The following is a 25,019-nucleotide window of genomic DNA, read 5'->3' as shown; positions in this document are numbered from 1 at the left end:
AATGAGAAAAAAACTTGGATTTCATTTTCTACAATATCTGTACTTTTTTTTCAATTATAACACATACACATAAAGTAGTATCAGAAATATTAACCCATACCTCTGTAAGAAACACACTTATTGACTATCATGCATTATTTGCATATTGCTCTTTTTGTATTTGTTAAGTTTTGTGGTGTACAGTTCTATGGGTTTGAAAAATGCATAGAGTCATGTAACCACCATTATAGTTGTGATACAAAACAGTGTCATCTACCCCCAAATTCTCTCATGCTATCCCTTTGTTGTCAACATCTCACCCCTACCCCTTACCCCTAGGAACTATAGATCCATTTTCCATCCTTACCATTTTTCTTTTTTCATAATAGCATACAAATAAATTAAGTAGTCTTTTGAGTGTGTTTTCTTCTACTTAGCAAAATGTATTTAACATGTATCCATGTGTAAATCAATAGTGCTGTCCCTTATATTGCTAAATACATAACAATTTACCAGTTAAAGGACATCTGAATTGTTCCTAGGTTTTAACAATTATAGATAAAATTGCTATAAGCATTCATGAAAAAGTTTTTTTGTTAATATAGATTTTTAGTTATCTTGTGAAAACATGGAGAAATAGTATTGTTGGGTCATAGGGCAAATATATATTTAACTGTATAAGAATAGAAGAGGGAAGAAATAGATTCACATATCAATGCTCATTTAAGCCTGGCAGGTGTGGCTCACTGGTTGAGCATGGACCTAGGAATGAGGAGGACACGGTTCAATTCCTGGTCAGGGCACATGCCTGGGAAGTGGGCTCGATTGCCAGTGGGGCCGTGCAGGAGGCAGCTGATCAATGATTCTCTCTCATCATTGATGTTTCCATCTCTCTTTCTCTCTCTCTCTTCCTCTCCCTTCCTCTCTGAAATTAATTTAAAAATATATTTTTAAATGCTCAAGTTATGATAACTGTGTTAATGTAATTCAGTGGGGAAAGGGCGCTCTTTTCAATATGATGCTGTGGTATTAAAGATGGCCACAAATTTGTGGATACTCTTTCCATGGAGATGTGGTCAGTATCCCTCCCTTCGAATCTGAGCTTTCCTGTGACTGCTTTCTCCAGTAGAGTGTGCAGGAAGGGACATCCTACCAGTCCTGCACCATAAGTGGGGTATCCACTTCCACCTGTTCTCTTAAAACACAAGGTGCTGTGTACAGAGTCCAGCCAGTCAATGAGAATCCCGAGGCACACTGAGAAACCCTCATTGGGGATGAGATACAAGGTGGAGATAAAGATAGCGTGACACAGAGAAAGGTCAACGAGCCTGAGCACTAGACCTGTGAGTGAAGAAGCCATCTTGGAAATAGACACTCCAGCCCCAGGTGCTCCGGCTGGTAACACCCATCAGCAATGAACCACCTTGCCAAGCCCCTCCAGAACTGATGACCCAAGTAATCATCATGGGGAAAACTATAAAATCTGTCCATCCTTCTCTTTACATATCCAAACATTAATTTGAAATGAATTATGGCTTAAATAAAAAAGGCAAAATTAGAAAAAATCTAGGAAAAATATTGGAGAAAAAAACCCAATGACCTGGGATTATGTAAAATTTCTTCAGCAAGATTCAGAAAACTCTAATCCTAAAAGGAAAAGTTGATAACTTATATGTCATTAAAATTAAAAACTTCTGTGTTTTTTTCCCCAGAACAACTCAAGCATTTTATTTAAAAGGCTGTAATATTAAAGGAATACATTTGCCTCAAAAGCTCTTTTCAAAGTACCCCTTTTACCTAATCATCTCTCATGCCTTTTGGCTTCTCTTTTTCTACGATTTTATAAAATTTCCAGAAAAGCTCCACCTCCAGTTCTAGCTTCTGTGCCCTTTGCCCATCTACCCTTCTTCACTTCTATCACCAGTCTAAGGAACTAGTCATCAGAACCTGTCTCAAAGTACTGGGAGGGGAAGAAGCCAAGTAAGCAAACCCAGAAACTTGGGGGAGCAAGGGGAACAGAAAAGCCTGGAAATAATAGACATATGCTTATACCCTTATATATCCCTTCCTATCATCTCTATCTTTACTGATCTCTGTCTCTGTCTCTGTTTCTATCTCTAGCTCTGTCTCTGTCTCTATCTCTGTCTCTATTGAGGACAAAGCTAAGAAAGCAGGAAACAAGAGCTAAAGCCCTGATGGTGTCAGACTCAACTCCTGCCTTATATCTGAACTCTACCTGTATAAGCTGGTAACATTCCTTCTTGTTTAAGCCATTTTGAGTCACACCTGTGTTCCTTTCATCTGGAAAGACTCTAACTATCCCAAGGTATAACCAAATGTTAGGTCTGGCCTTTGACCTCTCTTCCCCACCCATCTTTCCCAATCACTCTCCCTATTTGTAACACCCCTGGAGTTGTCCCCTTCTTTCTCTCTCTGCAGTATCTTCTTTTCTGGACTTGCTTCCTTCCTATTTTTTACAAGCTGCCTTTATCTGAGAAGAAAATGTAATATGCAGATTTGATGAACATTTTCATGACTTTATATGAGATATCTTTCCTCACATATTTCAATCTAGCTGGCTTATTCTTACCAGGCAGGTCTTCAGAAAGCCTCCTTGAGTAGCCTATATAAAATTGTCCTCTCCTAAGCCATTCTATTCCATACCTTTGTTTAGGAAACTTCTGCTTTTCTAAAGATGCCATTTGGAACTTCAAAATGTTTGTGACAGATTGGGATAAGGTATTTATAACACATAAATTTTGTTAGAGTTTTTATTGCATATCTTTTTCCAACCTTTAATATATATATATATATATGAATACTTTTTACTTTATATGTCTCATATATAGCTTATGTATGTGGTTCCATTCTGTAATTATTTTAATCTGATAATCTGTGTATTTTTTTTTCTCAAACTGTCTTTTCTACTTTCCATTCTATGGACTATGTTATACTAGTATTCTTGGAAATTTCTCCATGATCTCTCTCTAGTTCACAAATTTGCTCTTCATCTTTGTCTAATCTACTAATAAACCCATTTTTATTCAGAATTTATATTTGGCCTTTTTTATAGACTCACTTTGGACATTTATTTTCAAACCATGATTTTATATTCTGTGTTGATCATTCAAATATCTAATTAATTGCAGGTTTGATTCTGGGTTTGTTTCTTTCTGCTGACTCTCATATAACATGGCTTGCTTTTGTTTTGCTTTGATTTTGTTTTTACTGTGAGCTCATATTGCTGTAGATATTATTTGACCCTGAGCTCTGGTGCTTTTATGACAAGAGAGCTTTTGTATGGCCCTGCCAGGTCCCAAGGCCACTACTAGCCAAGGACTACTTTACACTGAATAATTGTCTGTTGAGTGTTTAGACCACCCAGGAAGTATGAACTCAGTCAGTAAAACTGAAATCAGATGGTTTGTGGTTACCACCTCCTCTTTGTGAAACCTGCCGCCCCCCTCATGCCCTAGGACAGTGATGGTGAACCTATGACACGCGTGTCAGAGGTGACATGCAAACTCATCTTTTTGGTTGATTTTTCTTTGTTAAATGGCATTTAAATATATAAAATAAATATCAAAAATATATATCTTTGTTTTACTATGGTTGCAAATATCAAAAAAATTTCTATATGTGACATGGCACCAGAGTTAAGTTAGGGTTTTTCAAAATGCTGACACACCCAGCTCAAAAGGTTCGCCATCACTGCCCTAGGACAAGATTAATGGCTCCATCTTTTTTTTTTTTTTTAGTTTTTAGTTTTTATTGTTGACACTATTACAGATGCCCTCTTTGCCCACCTCTACACAGCCCCTGCCCCTCCTCCCCCTCCCTGGCCTTCACCACACTGTTGTCTATGTCTATATGTTATGCATGTATGTTTTTTGGTTATTCTCTTCACCTTCTTTCATCTTGTCCCCACTCCCCTCTGACAGTTGTCAGTCTGTTCCAAGTACCCATGCCTCTGGTTCTGTTTTGTTCATCAGTTTTTTTCTATCCCCTCCACTTCTCCATATCTCTGTGTACCTCTAAGGACATTCAAAAGCTACTATTTGAATACATTTGTAGAAGACACCCGATTATGCCTACAGTGAAGGACTTGGAAGTTTTCAAAAGCCATCTATAGTAAATAATATTCCTGTAAAATAACAAGATTGTTGTACTACTTTTAACTAATATACACTCAAATGTAAAATGTTAAGAGGGAAAGAAAACATAGCATAATAAATGTTATGGGGAAATGGCTATGATCTTAAGGGATGTTTATCTGTGATTTGTTTATCTAAACAAAATCAAAGCAAAACAAAAGCAAGCCATGTTATATGAGAGCCAGCAGAAAGAAACAAACCCAGAATCAAACCTGCAATTAATTAGATATTTGAATGATCAACACAGAATATAAGCTGATGGGCAAAAAAAAAAACAACCTACTTTTTTTCTTCTATTTGATTCTCAAAGTATGATTTTTCCATTGTCCCTGAAACCATCAAATTTATTCTTAAACCTCAGGTAAGAATTGCTTTTCTTTTTAGTAGCTGGGTCTCAATTTTCTATCCTGAGACCCTTTAGTCAGAAACGACATCTGGCTTAGAAGACTAATTTGTTAAAAAGCTTTTCTCTTAAAAAATATATTATTTTGCTCTATACTTTTGGCTTATTCCATGCAATGCCACTACTTGCTTTTTGTTTTAATTCCAATAGGAAAAGATGCTTCCCCTGAGCCTCCCTCTCACTACAGTATTTCTCATCATTACGCTGCATGTGCTCTCCTGCTTCAGTTGCTGCACACCTGTGCTTCCGCAGATCTGGTGTAATGTTCCTTCCACTTTCACCTGCTTCCTTGTATTGGAGCTCTAATTTCTAATGAGAAGTATATATAGCTTGTGCAGTTGCCTTGAGTTTGGGTGAATGTCAGCTGCACAGCGAATTTGAGCAGATGTCACATTCTTCCAGATAGAAAAGTTTATTGATTCTTAAAGTTTACCACATGTGTATCCCTTCTTAGTGGAAACTTTGTCTTATACATTTAGGAATGGCTCTTTGGCAAAGCTCTGTAATATATGTGAAATGCATAGGTCAGTGTGTCCATAAGTACTCGATACATGTTAGTGATAAGAAGGGTGATGTTGATGACTTTCAGAAACCATTACATTTATCTACTCAGAGTCCAGTATATTTAATTAAATAAGAGTTAAAGTCAATAATGTTGTAATAACTCTGTAGGGTGTCATATGAGTACTTGAATTATTGGGGGGATCGCTTCATGAATTATATAATTAACCACTATGCTGTATACTTGAAACTGACATAAAATAATATTCAATGTCAACTATAATTGAAAAATGAAATTTAAAAAGAGTTAAAAAGTCATAACAACCACATCATCATTTTATGTTTGTTGCCTCAGTGATACAATATGGAAATTTGGAACTCATTTCTTTGTTCTGATAAATATGCTTATACATTTATATAACACATATACATATATAGGATCTTTTATAGCATCTACAAAATGTGGTACTGAATCCTTTTGGAAACTATACCCCCTTTCACTAGCATCTTCTCCAGTTGTGTAGGAGGCTGAGTTATATAAGGCAGAAGAGTCGCATTTGATATTTACTTCATTGTTACCTGACACTGGTGACAATAATGCCATTAGCCACAGTGGGTTTCTAGAAACAGAACACAGTGTGTCTGAGTTTTAGACATGAACAATGTTCTAGTTAAGGAAACGTTTCATTAAGGAATAATGAACTCGCCCAGGATGCAGCATCTAAAAAACTGATTATGCAACAGAGCTATACCATTAAAACAAAGACACAGCAACCTGGACATGGAAAGTCATTCCAAGTGCTAACTTTCATTCATAGTTACAGAATACGCAAGCTGTAAAGCTGTAGAACAGTCAAGCTGTAGCTGTCCAACCCACTCATTTTACAGACTGAGAAACCAAGTTCCAGAGAGTCTGTGACTGAGGGCACTGAGGAGGTGGCTGCACGTCTGAGATAATTTCCCTGACTCTAAACCCAGTCCTGCTTTTTCTGTACTCCCACCACCCTTAAACTTTTAAATATGTGTATACATATTGTGCTTTGATTACACGAAAGGTTAAAAGAACAGATTACCTGATTCCATGAATTATCAGTTATGTGGGCTTGGCCAAATTGCCTAACTTCTCTGTGCCTCAATTACCTTATCTGTGAAACAGAGATATTAACAGCAATAAATCTACATGTGAGGAATAATTAGCACATATATACAGGGTGCCCCAAAAATATATACACACTTCAATAGCTGATAGCTGAATTGATGCTGTTTCTTTCTTTTCATATTTAACCCATTGGTATTCATAATGTATAATAAGTGTGTATACATTTTGGACACCCTGTATGATATATATATATATATATATATATATATATATATATATATATATATCTTATATATAAAGTGTGCATGGCATATATTAAGCACTCAATAAATACCAGGTGTTGTCATGGTAAAACCCTAGAAAAATATGAATTCAGACATATCATTCATTACTGGCTCCCTTCTCCTGCCTAGTTCCCTTGAGTGGACAAGAGTTCCTAATTTACTGGTGGCATGAAAGGGAAGGCACAGCCTGGCAGGGGACAGCTGGGACCCACTGCCCAGAAAACAGAGAATTGGGAATACAGAGTATGAGTTACTCCCCTACACAATGTACCCACAGTGTTTTCCCAGCCCAATCTCCCTTGATCATCAGGCAGACAAACAGAAAGATTCCTGGAATCATTTCTCCTCACCTGGAAATCTCATTGAGACACCCACTGATAATAATGCTGAGTGGGCATCCACCAAAGGTCTCATAGGGCACTTGGAACTATTCTGATTTGCCTATCACGTCCAGACCACCAGAATTCCCTGCTAGCTAACGGCACATACTCCACGTCATACCATTAACCTAAACATCATGCACTTCTGCATTTTTCTGATGGAGTTTTTGTTAATTATGGAAAAAGTTTCACAACAGCATAATAAACTTTTATACTGTCGTAAGTCTGTCTTATGCACGTGTAATTTGATCATATCACTCTAATTAATGCCATACCACTAACTAATATTGCTTCCTGCTTAAATTTTAGAAAATACTTAAGAATCACCATTTGTATGGCCAATGTTTCTCTAAAAAATTTCTCCAGGAAGTTTTGTACTTTGCCTAAGAGGCTAGGAATGAAAGGGATGGGCAGATGTTGAGGAGAAGCACTTCCCTTGGCTAAGAACTCTACAGCCTCTTGGCCACAGAGGCTGCTGTGCTGCATGCAGCAAGCAAGGGGCTGAGACCTGCCTCTGACAACCTGAGGGTCCAGGAGACTGTGGGGTGGAGTCAAGATTCTCAGGCTCATCCACCCAGTGTCTGCATCTCCTGTCTCAGGGTCCCATACTCCTTCTATTAGGACTGTAAGATGATGCTTTTTCAGATTTGCAGCATGGTCTACTCTCTGGCCTTAGGGAATAAAGGTGACTTTCATGGTACATCTTAAAATTAAGAGTTTAAAAAAGATAACATCTCTTTTTAAAAATTTTCAAGGCTTCTACAACGTGAGTCAACAATCCTATATAATAAAGAGGTAATATGCAAATTAACCCTCACACGATGGCTGCCTAGGAGGCAGAGCTTTTGACGCTGACTGGCATAAAAACCGACCAATCAGAACCAAATCTGGGTGACCTGTGAGGAGCTAATGGCTGCCGAGGAGGCGGAGCTTTTGACGATGACTGGCTTACAAACTGACCAATCAGAACCATATCTGGGTGAACTGCAAAGGCAGAACCTAAGGTGGGGGCTGAGGAGGGGTTTTAAGGGCAACAGCTGTTTGGTGTAAGGTGTAAGAAAGCTGTTCAATTTTTTAATGACTGGTTTGGCAGTATAGTGCATATGGCTGGCTATCAGTCCAGATATAGGGATTATGTATTTTTGTCTGCCAAGAGCATCTCCTGGTGAAAAAGGATTTTCCCACCCATTTAAGCAATCCTATCCTATATAATCTATCTATACTAATAAAAGGGTAATGTGCTAATTAGACCAGGTCAACCAGCCATCTTCTGGATGTCAGACTTCCTGCTGGACAAAGCCATGGTAGTGGGGACTGAGGCAGAGGCAGTTAGGGGCAATCAGGCCAGCAGGGGAGGGCAGTTAGGAGCGATCAGGCAGGCAGTGGCAGTTAGGGGCAATCAGGCAGGCAGGCGGCAATCAGGCAGGCAGGCAGAGGCAGTTAGGGGCGATCAGGCAGGCAGGCAGTGGCAGTTAGGGGTAATCAGGCAGGCAGGCAGGCAGGTGAGTGGTTAGGAGCCAGTGGTCCCAGATTGCAAGAGAGATGTCCCCCAAGGGGTCCCCAATTGGAGAGGATGCAGGTTGGGCTGAGGTACCCCACCCCCTGCACAAATTTTGTGCACCAGGCCACTAGTTACTTTCATAAAGGGCCAGGTGGTGCACGTTTTGGACGTGTGAGCCATGCATCTTTTGTAATTGTTCAACTCTGCCTTGTAGCACAACAGCAGTTAGAAACAATACCTCAACAAATGACATGGCTTTATTCCACTCATGCTTTATTTACAAAAACAGGTGGATGGCCCATCCCGCAGGCCGTATATTGCAACCTCCGCTCTGAAGCAGCTATCAAAAGCTATCCAATGTGGCAATCTTCGCAAATGTCATGCCACTGCCTGCCTCAGACTTTGCCACTCATTTACCACCCATAAGGGGACCCTCATCGCTGTCTGATCTGCCAGCGGTCCCACTACAAGATCTCTGATGCTCATCGCTTTAGACTCACTTGAGCCCAGAAAGCAGAACCTGAGAAATGAACTGGTGTGCAGGTAGCCCTTGGGGGTGAGGGGGGTGGTGGGAAGGGCAAGAGCATGGAATCGAGTTTAGGAAACAGGAGAGGGGGCCTGGCAAGACTAAGACAGAAAAGGGGGTAAGGCAAGGAAACAGTGTCTTATCAAGCTGGTCACTGCTAGGGACAATTGGGGCTTGATTCTCTCAGGACCCTCTGAAGAGGAGTTTATAATGGGCCTCTATTCTGTCTCCCAAGGGGCAGAAGAGAAACCATTTCCCATTGGCCCCCATTCTGGCCCAAGGCTGCCATGTAGCTGTTAACGAAATCTACTGAGCTTCCCAGTTGCATTTGCAGAACTGTCATTCTGCAGCTTCGAGGAGTCCCAGATAAGAAAGCATTCAAGACACAGGGTGCGGCCTAGATGACGTATCGCCAGGTTACACCTGCCTGAAAGTGTTTAGTGCAGCTCTGGCCTGAAATGAAAGGAGATTGTGAGGCAGCAACAAGGTGTCCGACACAGGCTTTTAGAATAGGCCGCCCATTGGGGTAAGTTGGTTTTTAGATGGATCCGATTGGGTCCCAAAAGCAATGCCCAGGATGGTAAAAGGCAAAATCTATATAAACCCTGCCAACTTTGATTCTGAGGCAGTTCATAAACAGTCATTAGCTGATAACTTTGGAAAGTCTTCTTGCATACCCTTTTTCAATCTGTTGCCCTGCACTTTGGAAACTATTGCTCTTTATCATTGTCAATAATCACTTCCAAAGACCTACACAACTGACTTCCAGTCTCTGCTCAAACAACTGTATTGGGGGGAGAGGAGGACAACTTCCATCTCAATCAGATAATTGATAAATTGCAAGCTGGGTGGAGGGGAAAGCTGCTTTAAATTTTCTTATTCTTCAGTCTCATGCGCCCCCTGCTGACTAAAATTATCCACTTCCACACTTCCAATTCCAGAATTTCTTAAGCTAGGGATACTGTGTTAATACTGATTCATTTTAAGGAATAAAACTTCACCAGAATATGATTTTCTATTCACTGGACATTTGGAAGTCACTTGCATTTAGAGCAGTCAAACATATGCATGAATTACTTGCCCTTCTGAGCAAATTTAAATTTTATCTTTTGTCACCACCTGGTGGTAGACCGTTTTCTCACTTTTTTCCTCCACTTTAAGTTCTTTTTTTGTTTCTTGCTATGGGAAATCTCTAAACCAAGAAAACGAGTTAACTTTAGCAAGTATAAAACTTTTAGCATTGATAATCAAGCATTAATGCATACTCAGCATACAGTAGGCACTTAAATGTCTGTTTAATAAATGAGGTTTTATTTCATGGATAGCAATGTCTATGATCTTTTTATTTGAATTGCATAAAGCTCTCAAATGTGGCCATGAAAGTGACCCACAGTATTATCAGAGTTATTTTTCCTTTTTTAAAGTTTGATTTTTTAAATTTTTGGTTTAAGCTAACAGAGCTACATGATTTAAAAAGTGGCTAGCGAAGGCATTTTATTATTTTAAGAATGTAAATGCACTTAAAGTTATGTTTAAAAGGTATTTTCTGTGATACCAAAGGTGAAAGAAAATTTGATAAAATTGTATTAACTGAAATTGAAACGATATGACTGACATTGTAACTTCATGACTCCTGATATTAAGAAAAACTGAGTTGTACACCATTTGCTGTAGACCATCGCCACCTCGTGGGCTGAATGAGGTACTAAAAGCTGTGAATCTTTTAAGGTGGAACTGTTATTGCCAGAAAGTTCCTATTTAGAATTTAAATTAAATTGAACCTTTGGAAACAACAGCAGTAATGAGTCTGACAGCATTCATAACCAACCACACAATTAGATAGTTAAAATGCCAAAAAGGCATTTGATTAAACATTATGAGTCACAGTCATTTCTAAGCCCCCAACTTGGTTTGTCTAAAGACAACTCCCCTGACGCATAATTCAATATCCGCGAAACAAGGAAAGTGGTTGCACAAATTACACTTTTCTCAGTTATAGCAAGTGCTTGATTTGAGGATCATAGCCATTTGTAGTCCAAATACAATTTACATGCATTTTTCTGTTTTCAATATTGTTATATTTCTGAGTATACAGCGTGCTTAAAGTAAATGTTTGGTATCTATTTTCTCATTTATGATCAAATGAAATGTCCATTTTGTTCAATCTTACTTTAGACCATCTGTTCCCAGAAGAATCACTAAACAGCTTTCCCATTTCTAATTGGTAAATCCTCTGGTATGAAAATATGAATTCGTAGCATCACATGTTTAAAAGAAATATGTACATTAATCATTTCTGTAGACAATATTTTCACTAAAACAATGCTAATAGTGCGTGTACCTCATTTTGTGGTTACTTGTTGAATACTTAATTTGATATAGACTTCTTAGGAATTATGAGTAGAGTATCGTGTCTTACTATATGAAACACATGCAAACACAGAAGATGTAGGTGAGCATTAATACTTGTTTCTCTTACTTGAAAATGCTCAAAACTTACAAGAAATGCTCCATTTCTCTGTCAATAGAGGACAAGAATGCTTGTAAAAGTTCAAACTGTTCATTGTAAGAATATTTTTATCAAATATTTTAACTTTGGAAGGCAGCTATACTCACCACTATACCACCAACGCCGCACTAAATATTTTAACTTTGGTTAGCTCCTCTCTACAAATAATAAAAACTGTTTAAGGTCTGTAAAGTAAAACATATCTAAGTTTATGTTTGTAGAAGTGCATATCTATAATAATAAGAGCGTAATATGCTAATTAGACTGGACAGCTGAATGACCTTCCGGATGTCCTTCGGAAGTCCTTACAGATGACCTTCTAGACAAAGCCAGGACGGACTGCGAGGGCAGAGGCAAGCCACCTTGGCTGAGAGGGTGGAGCCTCTTGCACGAATTTCATGCATTGTGCCTCTAGTGTATTCTATAAAAAGAAAGCCAGAAGTATGGTAGGGCTTAGGACAATGTGTGATCTTTTCAGTGCTCATTCAAATTAAGGAGCAAATATATTTTATAAGGGGAGAGTGAGAAACTTACTTACAAAGACTCAATATTACATGTCATTTTTACTAGTGTCATGTACACATTTTACTTCTGTTGGTCTTGTTTCCACAGTAAAAATTTTTTTTCACATCACAATTTTGTTAAACATACCCACGTGTTATATGTATATGTTTATGTAATACCACGAACGCCCAAAGAGTGCTGTTTTTTTTTTTAAAAAAAGTTAGTAGATTAAATGTTCTTCTGCATATGGATGGAGTTTTTCAAGCTTAGTAATTGGCAATTCCTACATCCATGCCTCTGTTGAAGCGATTAAAAAGAACCATTTCCCAGAACTACAGGTGCAGGACAGATTGGAGTCATTATGCAAAAGAACAGAAATCTGGAGAGAAACCTAGTGAATAAAAAAGCCATGTTCCTGGCCATCCGTTTGCCTTTAACTCTCTGTTTTGTTTTTGTTTTTCAGCTCTATTTGAATATATAACATGAAATATGCAAAAATTACAATACATTTGAAATAAACCACCCAGGGTTAGAGATCTATGCCTTGAATTAAACAAACTTCCGGTAAGAATCCACTGAGGGTGGAAATGAACTAAAGGCCAAGCTTGCATTCATATATTTTAAAAGCTAAAGTTTATGTAAGGGAGGTGGCAGTTTGGAATACATTTCACGGGTTGCTGGCCTTCTGAATTTCCCATCATGTCCCAATTCAAGGAACTCACATTTTACCCTTAGTCCTCTGTTAAGTCTCTAGGCCCCTGGACCACCTCAAGCATTTGAAATCTCCATTGCAAAGCCACTCTGAGGTCCCAGTGTTACATAGTTTTCAGAGCGCTACTCTAAAGCAAGAGGTTTGAAAGTGTATTGATGGCTTTGCCGTCTTTCTTTCATCATCCATCCTGTTCAGTATCTTCTTGTAAGTGTAAAGTGACTTTTCCTGAAATGTTCTCCCAAGTATCTAACACTTCTTCTAGCTGGAAAGAACATATGAAATGAGATCATTTTTTTAAAATGGGATGTTAAAAACCTGTAAGAGACTAGAGGGGGTGGCATGCAAAACAACCTCTGGAAACTAAACTGACAAGTGGGGATGTTTGGGAAATGACACTTGAGAGAGGAGTCCATCTCTTCCCTCAAAGATGGACAGAAACAGTCAGGCTTAGACAATGTGGAAATGAATGGGCTACTCGTGGGTGTGTGTCTGTCAATATCAGATTTGAAGGAGAAATGGAAGGGGTGAGAGAGGGCAGTGAAGGAGAGACTGGGTGGAAGGAGGTAGGCGGAAACAGTGGCCAAATGTTGGATGGTGTGAGAAAGGAAGAGCAAAGAAAAAAAGGGTAGTGACTGAGATGCCTTGAGCTGCTGTTAAAACACATGTCATTCCTGCGTTGATCTTTCCGCAGGTAATTATGACAGGGACCTCAGAAAAAAGAAAACTACATTGAAGAACCCGTGCATTCATTCCTAAATGTGTGGGGACCAGGGAATGCTGTTACACTTTTCCCAGAGCGAAGCGTGTTTGCTTCTCGGTGCCACTCATTCTCAGTTGAACTTGCTGAAGAGTGGAGAGCAACATTTTGGATCTGATTGTCCAAGTAGGCAACCTAGAACTCTCCGAGGAAAAGGCGACATGGAAAGTATTCTGAAAGCAAAAAATTGGAAGAGGGGTGCGTTGGAGGAATGAAGGGGATGCCTCCTGCTGGGGACAGAATGAGGTTGGCAAGACCTGCGGAGGAGTGCGGGCGTGGGCCCAAGGGCCCAGATGAAACTTGGAAACTGCGAGGTGGGGGTGGGGGCGGAGGGGGCGGTGGGGCGGGAGGCCCTGGAAGCCCAGGAAGCGGAGCGCGCGAGTTGGAGGGACCCGGGTCCGCCTGGGTTTCGGCGGCCATTCCCACCATTGTCCCCGCGGCTCCCCGCCAGTGGACGCATTATGAAACATTTCCTTCCTCTGTGTCACTGAGCCCCTCCCTCCCTCCTCTTGGATGGAAGAACTGCTCAGCTTTTTCTTCGGGACCTAACGGTGGAAAGGCTCAGCTGTTCTCGCTCCGGTAGCGCGGACGCAGCCTTTCCCACTCCTGATGGGAAGAGGGAGGGGCCCGGAAGGAAGCCGATTTCCTCAAGTCCCCACCGCACACTTTCCAGCCCCAGCGGTCCCGCAGGCCCCTGCGTGGAGAAGCGGGGTCCCTCGAGGTTCCCGCTCGCCTGGCCCCCGCCGCGGGTGAAGGAGGCGGGCAGGCGGGGCGGGAGCCGATCACTTCTCGGATGGGAAGAGAAAGCGCAGTTCCCTGCCTGGGCTCTAGGGAGCTGAACCGAGCCCCGATAACCTCTTCCGGAAGTGTGACCCCGGGTCCGCACACAGAAGGCTCTCAGGCGGCAGAAGGGGGAGACGATGTTGGACGGAGTCGGGGGGAAGGTCCATGCACACGCACTTTAACCTCCAGAGCCTGGGAAGTGTCTCCCGGCCCCTCACCCAGCATGCTTTCTGGGGGTGGGGGGTTTCCCCGAGAAAAATTGGGGCGAAGAGAGAGCAAACCGGCCCTTGGCAGGCTAGGGAGATGGCGAGGAGCGGCGGGGTGTCTTTCTAGAAAACGCTGGGGAGCCGGGGGCTCCGGGGGTAGGGATGGCGAGAGAGGGGGGCCTCGCAGGGCGAGTTCCTGGGCAGGGAAATCTTGGAGAAGGGATTCAGCTTTCCACCCCGATCGTCCCTTCAGGGAACTGCAGCCTAACGAGCGGACTGCGCTCCCGCACCAGAGGGGCGGGTGGTCCGGGAAGCCGGCCGGGCCAGGCGCGGTGGAAGTGAGTACCTCTCCCCGCTGCAGCCCCAGACGCCCGAAGGACTGGTCACAGCGCCCCTCCGGCGTCTTCCGCCCCCAGATGGACGAGCCCGTGGCGCGGAGCCAGCGCGGAGGTCGCCCCCTCCCCCTCCCCGGCCCGGCCCGCCGCGCTGAGCGCAGTCTAGCACCGACTTTAGGGGGCGGTGTCTTCGGGTGGAGCTGCGGCCAAGAGGGAGGAGGAAGGGGGGAGGGGGTGGCGAAGCCTCCTGCAAGCTATAAAAGAGCGGTCCCGAGTGCCCGGTTCTTGCACTCGCAGGAAAGCCGCTCCGAGCCTGTGGCTGTTTCAAAGCCCGGTCGCGCGGTCCGGCCGAGAGGACAGAGCCCGGCTCAGAGCGAGTGGCACCCCGGTCCAGGCGGAAGCCGAAGAGGGGCTCCCGGCGCCGATCTCCGCGTGGCCCAGTGCCTCCGCCCCAGAGGCGTCCCCGGGCGCTTCGGGTCCTCGCAGCAGCCACCCCGCCAGCGCCGGCTGCGCGGTGCCTCCAACTCTGCGCTTCGGAGGAAAACTTCGCGTCCGCAGGCTGCACTGCAGCGCCTCCTCCCAAGTGACCCCGGGAGCCCTGAGTGCGGCTGGTTCTCCGTGAACTTGCAAAGAGTCATAGTAACTGAACTTTAACCATCCGGAGCGAGGCCAGCGAGGCTCTGCACTCCCGATCCAAACAATAGCCTCCTCGCCGGGAGCGCGGCGGCGCGCGGTGCCTCCGGGGGCTCGGGTGCAGCTGGCGGTCCCCGCGGGGTCCCGAAGGCGCACCGCAGGCGGCGACATGGGGAAGGCGGAGCTGGCCAGGTGGTCTCGGGGTCCTCAGCCCGCGTCCGTGCTGCTGCTGCTCGCGGCGGCCGCGGCACTGCTGGTCCTACCGGGCGCGCACGGGCGCCCCGCCGAGGAGGACGAGGAGCTGGTGCTGCCCACAGTGGAGCGCGACCCGGGACACAGGGACACGCACCTCCGCCTGGACGCCTTCGGCCGGCAGCTGAGCCTGGAACTGGAACCGGACCGCGGCTTCCTGGCGCCCGGCTTCACGCTCCAGACCGTGGGACGCAGGCGGGGGTCCGACGCCCCCAGTCCCGACCCGGCCGGCGACCTGGCGCACTGCTTCTACTCCGGCACCGTCAACGGCGATCCCAGCTCCGCCGCGGCCCTGAGCCTGTGCGAGGGCGTGCGCGGCGCCTTCTATCTGCAGGGCGAGGAGTACTTCATCCAGCCCGCGCCCGCCGCCGCCACGGTGCGCCTCGCCCCGGCCGCCGCAGGGGAGGAGCCGCCGACGCGGCCCCAGTTCCATCTCCTGCGGCGGCGGCGGCGGGGCGGCGACGGGGCCAAGTGCGGGGTTATAGACGAGGAGACTCCGCTCGCGAGGGGCGCCGGGCCAGAGGGCGAGGACTCCGGGGCTCAGTTGCGGCCGAGGGACCCCGCGCCGCAGAGCTCGGGGCAGCCAACAGGTATCAGTCTCAGAAGAATGACTCTCACTTCTGTCTCCATTCATCCCCCTCTCCCCACTCTCTCTGCGCGACTCGACTTAAGAGTAGACTCCAGTTTGTAGGCAGGACGGGGACCTGGCAGGGAGCATGAGGCTTGAGGTCCTGCCAGAACACTTAGTTCCGTTGGCCTGAATAATGAATGATCGAGGCAGGACAGACAACCCAATGATTTTCTGCTGACTAAGGCGAAGCATTTAGACCAGGAAGGGAGAGTTGGTCATGCAACTCTTTCCACCTTAGTGGAGTGTGAGCGTGTGCAACTTCTTCCCATGCAGTTCATGTCGCATGGGCTCTTTGGTCGCTTTGCAACTTTGCACTAGTTTTGTAACCGCTGCCTGTGCGCGCGCCCTGTGCGCAGAGGAGGGCGGGGATGGAGGGCACGGGGCCGCTGGTGACCTCGAAATGGGCAGCCCTCGAGACCACACGGCTGCGCTGCGACCTCTGTGCGGCCGCCCTCGGTCCCCTTCCCCATTCAAGAGGCTGACCCCGACGACTAGCGGCGGCCGGGGCTTTCTGCAGAACCGGCTAGGGAGGTCTTTGCCCTTCTGGCCCCGCCTCCCCGCGCCTCCCACCCGGCATCCCAGGTTGCGCTCGCTCCCTCTCGCGGCCATAATTCTGCTCTCTGTTAAACGTTAGTCACCGCTAATCCTGCTTCTCCTTCCCCTGCCTCTCTGTTGTGTGGAGTGCTTACTGTCCAGTTCTTCTCATCCTCTTACTTTGGTGCCTTTGCTCTTCTTTAACTTCCTCGCATGTCTTGTTTGAGAATTTCTCCACTTTCCCCAGCACATCTGCTCCTTGAAGCAGTTATGTGGTTACACAGCCCAGTTCCCTGGGGGCTGAGTTTCAGGAGTTGAAGGGCCCTGGACTAAATCCGAGGCAGGGACTTAATTCCCTGGGGCAGCTGGAGTGGGGCAACAGGCTGCTGGGCAGGGTGGGTGGTCTTTTAGCCTGGATTTGGCAGGAGCAGCGCACCCCAGGGACCCCTGGAATGAGATTGCAGAGCAGTGCAGGCGGAGAGATTCCTGGAGGCCGGCCCCTTGGCAGACGCCCCAGCCCTGCCCTGGGCCTTCCACGTGGAGCCCGATGATCTCATTCAGGATTTGAGCCCTGGCCTGTGAAAGAGTGACTCAGGGCCTCTGCCTGCTGCCCTTGCTCCAAGTTTTTTACTACAGCTGGGGAGGAAGGTGTACATACTGCCTTGTTCTGATGGTAGGATTTGCAGGAGGACAAAAGAAATCCCGCTCATCAAAAAAAATAAAAATTAACAAATACATTTTTTAAAAACAAAGCCTGACCCCTCAGAGGAGCACATGGCCATTTTATTTAAAGCAAAGGAGAAAACTTTAAAAATAACATTTTCGGTGAACGGCGATGCAAATATTTTTGTTATTGTTGCCCTGGGTGTATTTCTGTTTTATTTGCTGTGACTGTTTAGACTTTCCTTATATACTCTGGGGAGGTGATTATTCTCGGCTAGACTGCCCCTGAGCAAACTCTCTTTCTTATTCCTTTCCAGGAAGTGGGAGCGTGAGAAAGAAGCGATTTGTGTCCAGCCCCCGTTATGTGGAAACCATGCTGGTGGCTGACCAGTCCATGGCAGAGTTCCACGGCAGTGGCCTCAAGAACTACCTCCTCACCTTGTTCTCGGTGGCCGCCAGGTTGTACAAGCACCCCAGCATTCGCAATTCGGTAAGCCTGGTGGTCGTGAAGATCCTGGTCATCTATGAGGAGCAAAAGGGACCAGAAGTGACTTCCAACGCGGCCCTCACTCTGCGCAACTTCTGCAACTGGCAGAAGCAGCACAACCCGCCCAGTGACCGAGATGCCGAGCACTACGACACGGCGATTCTTTTCACCAGGCAGGTGAGAGGAAGACAGGGCTAAGTATGACAGGGTCCCCTGGGGAGTCCACTTGGTGACAAATGTCGGTAAGGCATGTCACCAGCTTTCGGCACTTGCATTTTTTTAATGGGCTAGCGTGGTCAGTCCATCTCCTAATTTCTTCTACGATTTTAATAGCTCAAGTTGCACAGTCCTGTTTGAATAGCATTAGGAAGAAATACTGATGCAAGTCACACAGAGTACCCCTAAAAGGACAGCTCAGCAACAATGAATGTAGATGCTCCAAGATATATGTGAAGATACACCTTGCCCCGACAGATCCCAAAGTTCATGGGATGTCCCTATTAATCAGGAGGTACCTTTGTCCTTGTAGGACCTGTGTGGCACCCAGACATGTGACACCCTCGGGATGGCTGATGTTGGAACTGTCTGTGACCCCAGCAGAAGCTGCTCTGTCATAGAAGATGATGGCTTACAAGCTGCCTTCACCACAGCCCATGAATTAGGTGAGTCTGTTTTAGAGTAAGAGCTAAGCTCAGTTTGTGAATGCAAACTGCAAAACAAGATATTAATTTGAAAGAGAGAGAGTCTGTAGGTTATATTGCTGTGTTAGGTGCCAGGGCTTTCTAGAAATTGCAGAAAATATGTTTTAATTGGTCTACACATGATCATCTTTATGAGAATACCAATCAGATCATTGGAGCTATGGACATTTGGAGATTGTACATGTTGGTTTACACTCTGTAAAATGTAGACATTGTCTCCAAAATAGGTGTTCTTTTCTCTAGAAATATCCCTATTTGGAATAAAATGCTGCACATTAACCTATGTTTTAACGTGAGTTTCGGATTGCTTCTTAGGCCACGTGTTTAACATGCCACACGATGATGCGAAGCAATGTGCCAGCATTAATGTCAACCGGGATTCCCACTTGATGGCGTCCATGCTTTCCAACTTGGACCGCAGCCAGCCCTGGTCTCCCTGCAGCGCCTACATGATTACCTCATTTCTGGATAACGGTCATGGTAAGACGCTCCAACTACTCTTTCCACATGGCATCCAACCTCCCGTATGTAAAGTTCTCATTAAACAGGCTCATTTTTTCTTTTTTTGTTCTTGATATTTTCCTTGAAGATTACTTTCACTGCCAAGCGCATGCCTTTTTAGATCTTAATTCCAATAAAAGATACATGAATTTGAATTTTTAGCAGAACAGTCATTTCCTGTCATTGTTAATGCAGAAATACCCCAGTGAGGATAATATCTTCATTTCAGTTTATCTTCATTTAAATTTCTCTGGCATCTTCTCCAAAAGTTTGACAGCTTTCAACTAGCTTTGCTATATATTATCTCTTATGATACATATTTGCTGGAATTGATCTACCCCCTACATGCTTTCATTTATTATTTATTAATAGTAGTTAATAATTGGTTTTTTCTTTATTTTGTTTTTGCAGGGGAATGTTTGCTGGACAAGCCCCAGAGCCCCATGCAGCTCCCCTCTGACCTTCCTGGGACCTTGTATGATGCCAACCGGCAGTGCCAATTTACGTTTGGGGAAGACTCCAAACACTGCCCCGATGCAGCCAGCACGTGCACCACCCTCTGGTGCACGGGCACCTCCGGGGGGCTGCTGGTGTGCCAAACCAAACACTTCCCTTGGGCGGACGGCACCAGCTGTGGCGAAGGGAAATGGTGTGTCAACGGCAAGTGTGTGAACAAGACCGACAAGAAGCATTTTGATGTGAGTTTCCTACTCATGCGCATGCTCCTTTCAAATTCGGAATCGAATAGAGTGATGCCAAAGTGTCTGATGGCACGTTAAACACCCCAACTCTGTTCTCGGGCCGGGAAGATCGATTCTTTTTGTAATTGATTCTTTATCTCGTATTTTTCTCTTTTATTCCCTAAGAAGGTCTCTGTAGAGAATTCTAATCTGATGACTTGTGTCCCCATGTAGACACCTGTTCATGGAAGCTGGGGGCCATGGGGACCCTGGGGAGATTGCTCGAGAACCTGTGGTGGAGGCGTTCAGTACACAATGAGGGAATGTGACAACCCAGTCCCCAAGAACGGAGGGAAGTACTGTGAAGGCAAGCGAGTGCGCTACAGATCATGTAACATTGAGGACTGTCCAGACAACAACGGTGAGTGAAAATGGGTGAAAAAGCCGTGCCCCCCAAGAGGCAGTGAAGGGATGGAGTCTGATAATGCCGTTCTATCCTTCTCTTTCCAGGCAAAACCTTTAGAGAGGAGCAGTGTGAGGCACACAACGAGTTCTCCAAAGCTTCCTTTGGGAGTGGGCCCGCAGTGGAGTGGACACCCAAGTACGCTGGGGTCTCCCCAAAGGACAGGTGCAAGCTCATCTGTCAAGCCAAAGGCATTGGCTACTTCTTCGTTCTGCAGCCCAAGGTAGTAACTTTTCCACTTACTTTTTGTCTAAGACCCAAGGCCTTGGCTCGCTACCTTTTCATGCAACCCATAGGCACTTTCTTTAATTTGTATATTAATATGTTCAATTTCAAATTAGACTTCATTTTCTTCGGCATACCTCAGCCAGATTTGTTTGGTATTGTTTAGAGCAGGGGTCCTCAAAGGACGGCCCACGAGCCACATGCAAATACAAATATTGTATTTATTCCCGTTTTGTTTTTTTACTTCAAAATAAGATATGTGCAGTGTGCATAGGAATTTGTTCATAGTTTTTTTTTTAAACTATAGTCCGTTCCTCCAACGGTCTGAGGGACAGTGAACTGGCCCCCTGTTTAAAAAGTTTGAGGACCCCTGGTTTAGAGTGATGAATGAAGCTGAATTTAGCACTGAGGATTCTTGCAATTTCTTATTATTCTTATAAACAAGATCCCTTTACTAGGCTAGATCAATGATGTATTAGCATGGCAGACAACCAGTAGTTTTGGAAAATAGCCCAGGCATGGTCCAAAGTACTTGTTACTGGTTGACTGGCAGGAGCATGTGCAAACAGACTTATTAAAATGGAAGTCTGAGCTTTGATACCTTTTGTGTTTAAGAACATATATGGAACTAGCAAAAGCATCATATTACTGTTGGACTGAGGGGATAAACTGGCTGAGGTAGAATGTGGTATTGAATTTGGTTGAAATCTCATGTGTCATTATCACTGTAGGCCATAAAAATATTCCCCACTTGCAAATTCAATATTTAGTAAGTGATTTGTTCAGCACCTACTTATTCAGGCATTATCCTGAGGATACAGCCATGAAAAATTGACAAAAAAATCTGCTTTCATTGATCTTAGGTAGAAGTAAGATAGGTCAATAAACAAATAATAAAAAATGTGTGATTTTTTTCAGATGTCTGTATGTACTATGGGGAAAAAAGACAGAGAAGGGTAGTATATGGCATGTATAGAGCACCGTTTTATTGCAATGGTCAGGAAATCAGAGATGTGATGTTAATGAGGGAAACTTTTGTAGTTACAGCTCCATGTCGGCCCTGGTTAGTGTGTGACACCAGATACCTGTTCTTCCTTTCTCAGGTGGTAGATGGTACTCCATGCAGCCCCGACTCCACCTCTGTGTGCGTGCAAGGACAGTGTGTAAAAGCTGGCTGTGATCGCATCATAGACTCCAAAAAGAAATTTGACAAATGTGGCATTTGTGGAGGAAATGGATCCACATGCAAGAAAATATCAGGATCGGCTACCAGTTCAAAGTAAGTTTGAAAATGCCGTACTCCCAAAGATCCTATCATTTAGATGTTCCTTTGTACAGGTCTGGTAAAAATTGTCTTCTAAATGATTAGCTAAGCCAGTGGTCGGCAAACCGCGGCTCGAGAGCCACATGCGGCTCTTTGGCCCCTTGAGTGTGGCTCTTCTACAAAATACCACGTGCGGGCACACACGTACAGGGCGATTGAAACTTCATGGCCCATGCACAGAAGTTGGTTTTCGGAAAGGAGATAGACGAAACAAGTATACAAGACGAGTGTGGATGGGAGAGTTGGAAGGGGTCGACCTCAGCGAACGTACCTCAATCAGACTGAGGACGTTTTTAGCAAAGGCCAGCTAAGGAGTACCCTAATGAAGTTAATAACAATGTACCTACCGATATAGTTTAAGTTTAAAAAATTTGGCTCTCAAAAGAAATTTCAATCGTTGTACTGTTGATATTTGGCTCTGTTGACTAATGAGTTTGCCGACCACTGAGCTAAGCCGTATAAATAGCCAGTGAATGAGCAATCTTTCTATCTGCTCTTCTTGCCTGCAGTCCTGGCTATCATGACATCGTCACCATCCCGGCGGGAGCCACAAACATTGAAGTGAAACAACGGAACCAGAGGGGATCCAGAAACACTGGCAGCTTCCTGGCCATCAAAGCCGCCGATGGCACATACATCCTGAACGGCGACTTCACCCTGTCCACCTTAGAGCAGGACATCACGTACAAGGGCACGGCCTTGAGGTACAGCGGCTCCTCTGCGGCGCTGGAAAGAATCCGCAGCTTCAGCCCCCTCAAGGAGCCCTTGACCATCCAGGTCCTCACAGTGGGCAATGCCCTCAGGCCGAAAATTAAATACACCTATTTCGTGAAGAAGAAGAAGGAGCCTTTCAATGCCATCCCTACCTTCTCAGAGTGGGTCATCGAAGAGTGGGGCGAATGCTCCAAGTCCTGTGGGCAGGGGGTGCAGAGGAGACGGGTGGAGTGCCGAGACCTCAACGGGCAGCCTGCCTCGGAGTGTGCCAAGGAAGTGAAGCCAGCCAGCACCCGCCCCTGCGCGGACCTGCCCTGCCCCCACTGGCAGCTGGGGGACTGGTCCCCCTGTTCCAAGACTTGTGGGAAGGGCTACAAAAAGAGGACCTTGCAGTGTCTGGCCCACGATGGGGGGGTGCTGGCCCACGAGAGCTGCGATCCTTTAAAGAAGCCTAAACATTACATAGACTTTTGCACCATGGCGGAGTGCAGCTAAGCGGGCTGAGTGTGGAGGGGAAGAGGAGGTGAGGAAGGGCTGAGGCACTGAAATCAAGAAGGCTGGAGGGATCCAGTAGACCTTGCTGGTGATGTTACAATCCCTGTTCCCTGGTACTGATTCAATACGTGGTGTCCTGGGGGTTGGGGAAGGCAAAGCAAGAGAACAATGAGATTCTTAGCTTAAGGTGTGGCTTACTTTATGTCACTCGCAATGGAGGGAGAAAGGAGTCCAAAGAGGAGCTTTGACCAGCACTGTTTATGACTGCGATGGTTTCAGAGAATGTTTATGTCATCTTTTCTACCGAGAGTTAAGAATTGAAGAATGTCCACCATGGAGAAAACAGTTGAGCATGTCCAGTGACTCCATCATTACCTTTTTTTGCCATTCTCCCGTCTTTGTACATTTATTTTGACCAAGAAACAAGTCCTGTGTTTGTAAAAATGCACTGAGTCTCCAAGGGGAAAACAGCAGCGATGTATCGGGTGCTGGTAAATCCAGAGGAGGCACCCCCAGCTCGGTACCTCCCACCTTCCTTCCCTCCTTGTGTAAGCCTACCTTAGGAATGTGCATGTGAAAAACCAGTCTGAGTCTCAAGAAAGTCAGCGAGATCACGCAAACAAGGAAGTAATGCCAGAACAAGAAAGGGGTGAGCCCAACAGGGTCCCCAGTGTTTGGGGACAGTGAGGTCCTTTGTCTCATGATGGGGAGGCTACTGAGGGGTAGCAGGTCCATCCCCAGCAGCTGGTCCAGCAGTCATATCCTGGTGAATGTCTGTTCAGCTCTTCTACTATGAAAGAGGATGACTTTTTCCATGTGTATATAGTAAAATATGTTACTATAAATTCTATGTACTTTATAAGTATTGGTTTGTGTGTTCCTTCTGAGAAGGACTATAGTATGTAACAAATGCCTATTATAACATATTTATTTTTATACATTTCTTTTTAATGATAAAACTCTTAAGTTATACCGTGATTGTAAAAGGGCATATAAAAGATAGAGTATTTATACAATATATGTTACTAGAAATAATAAAAGAACACTTTTCGAATATGTGTGTATTTTTTTTTAAAGTGGGAATTTATTTCTAGGAAGGAAATCCGAGACTTAAATACTGAATTTGAAGAACGGATATTTTCTTAAATTCTTTGGAAATGAGATTTCATTCTAATGAAATGTATTTTATATATCCTGGATTGTGTGATTGTTGCAAAGAAAGGAAGCTATGGTATCTTTGGTGGTAGGTTTGTTACTCATGTATAATATATACAAATGATTGGCAGACTTTTTCTGTAAAAGAGCCAGATCATAAATACTTTTGGCTTTGTGGCCCATACCATCTCTGTCCCAACTACTTCAATGTGCTGTTGTAGCATGAAGACAGCCATGGGCAATACATAAATGAATGGGTATGGCAGTGTTCTAATAAAATTTTATTTACAAAAACAGGCAGTGGGCCAAATTTGTTCTTTGGGTATAGTTTGCTGACCTCTGATGTATACCATAAATAAAGTGGGAAAAGATGGGATTCTGGAAGTATTTGGAATTCATATGTCTTCCTCAACTATATCACATGATGTTATATGAAAGTACTTAACTACTGAGTAGAAAACGGTGCCTTAAATTACATGAATAGACATGCATGGTAAGTGGAGCCCGCCAATGTCCCACTTTCTCATCAGAAATACCTGAGGTGTAGTAGAGACACCCTGGAACACCCATGACACTCCGGGTAGACTTTTGTGAATGACTGTATTCTAGGTACTAAATGGTACATCAATTGTTTTAAAAGTATAGACTTCTTCCAAAGTACCTACCTTTCTCCCAGGAAATAGTTGATGCACTAGAAGACTTGGATTATAGGGTTAGCCACATACACTTCCAACTTCACACTTTCATCTTTCTCTTCACCGTCCTTCAAATAGTCTCCTCAAATAGTTCTATGTGACTTGCTAACTTCAGTTTCAGAGGATAACTCGCCCTTCAGAATTACGCAGTGTTCGTCCTCTGAGCAACTGAATGTAAGCTTCTTTGGAGCCAGGTGTATAAGTCAGATAGCGAGCAGGGGAAGGGAGAGTCA

At 44.6% G+C, this 25,019-nt stretch overlaps 1 protein-coding gene across 1 annotated transcript; it reads left to right on the top strand.

The window, feature by feature from the left end:
- Positions 1 to 14,908: 14,908 nt before the first annotated feature.
- On the top strand, positions 14,909 to 24,385 carry ADAMTS1 (ADAM metallopeptidase with thrombospondin type 1 motif 1). Its single transcript, XM_006095957.3, has 9 exons — positions 14,909 to 16,108; positions 17,664 to 18,010; positions 18,363 to 18,495; positions 18,850 to 19,014; positions 19,447 to 19,733; positions 19,950 to 20,136; positions 20,226 to 20,401; positions 21,507 to 21,682; positions 22,237 to 24,385. Exons 1-9 carry the CDS (start codon positions 15,436 to 15,438, stop codon positions 22,934 to 22,936), a joined length of 2,844 nt encoding a protein of 947 aa, XP_006096019.1. The 5' UTR covers positions 14,909 to 15,435; the 3' UTR covers positions 22,937 to 24,385.
- The last annotated feature ends 634 nt before the right edge of the window (positions 24,386 to 25,019 follow it).

Source organism: Myotis lucifugus, unplaced genomic scaffold, assembly GCF_000147115.1.
Source record: "Myotis lucifugus unplaced genomic scaffold, Myoluc2.0 scaffold_163, whole genome shotgun sequence".
Taxonomy (NCBI): Eukaryota; Metazoa; Chordata; class Mammalia; order Chiroptera; family Vespertilionidae; genus Myotis; species Myotis lucifugus.
Note: the sequence above shows the minus strand (reverse complement) of the source record. Positions and strands in the feature narration are given on the sequence as shown.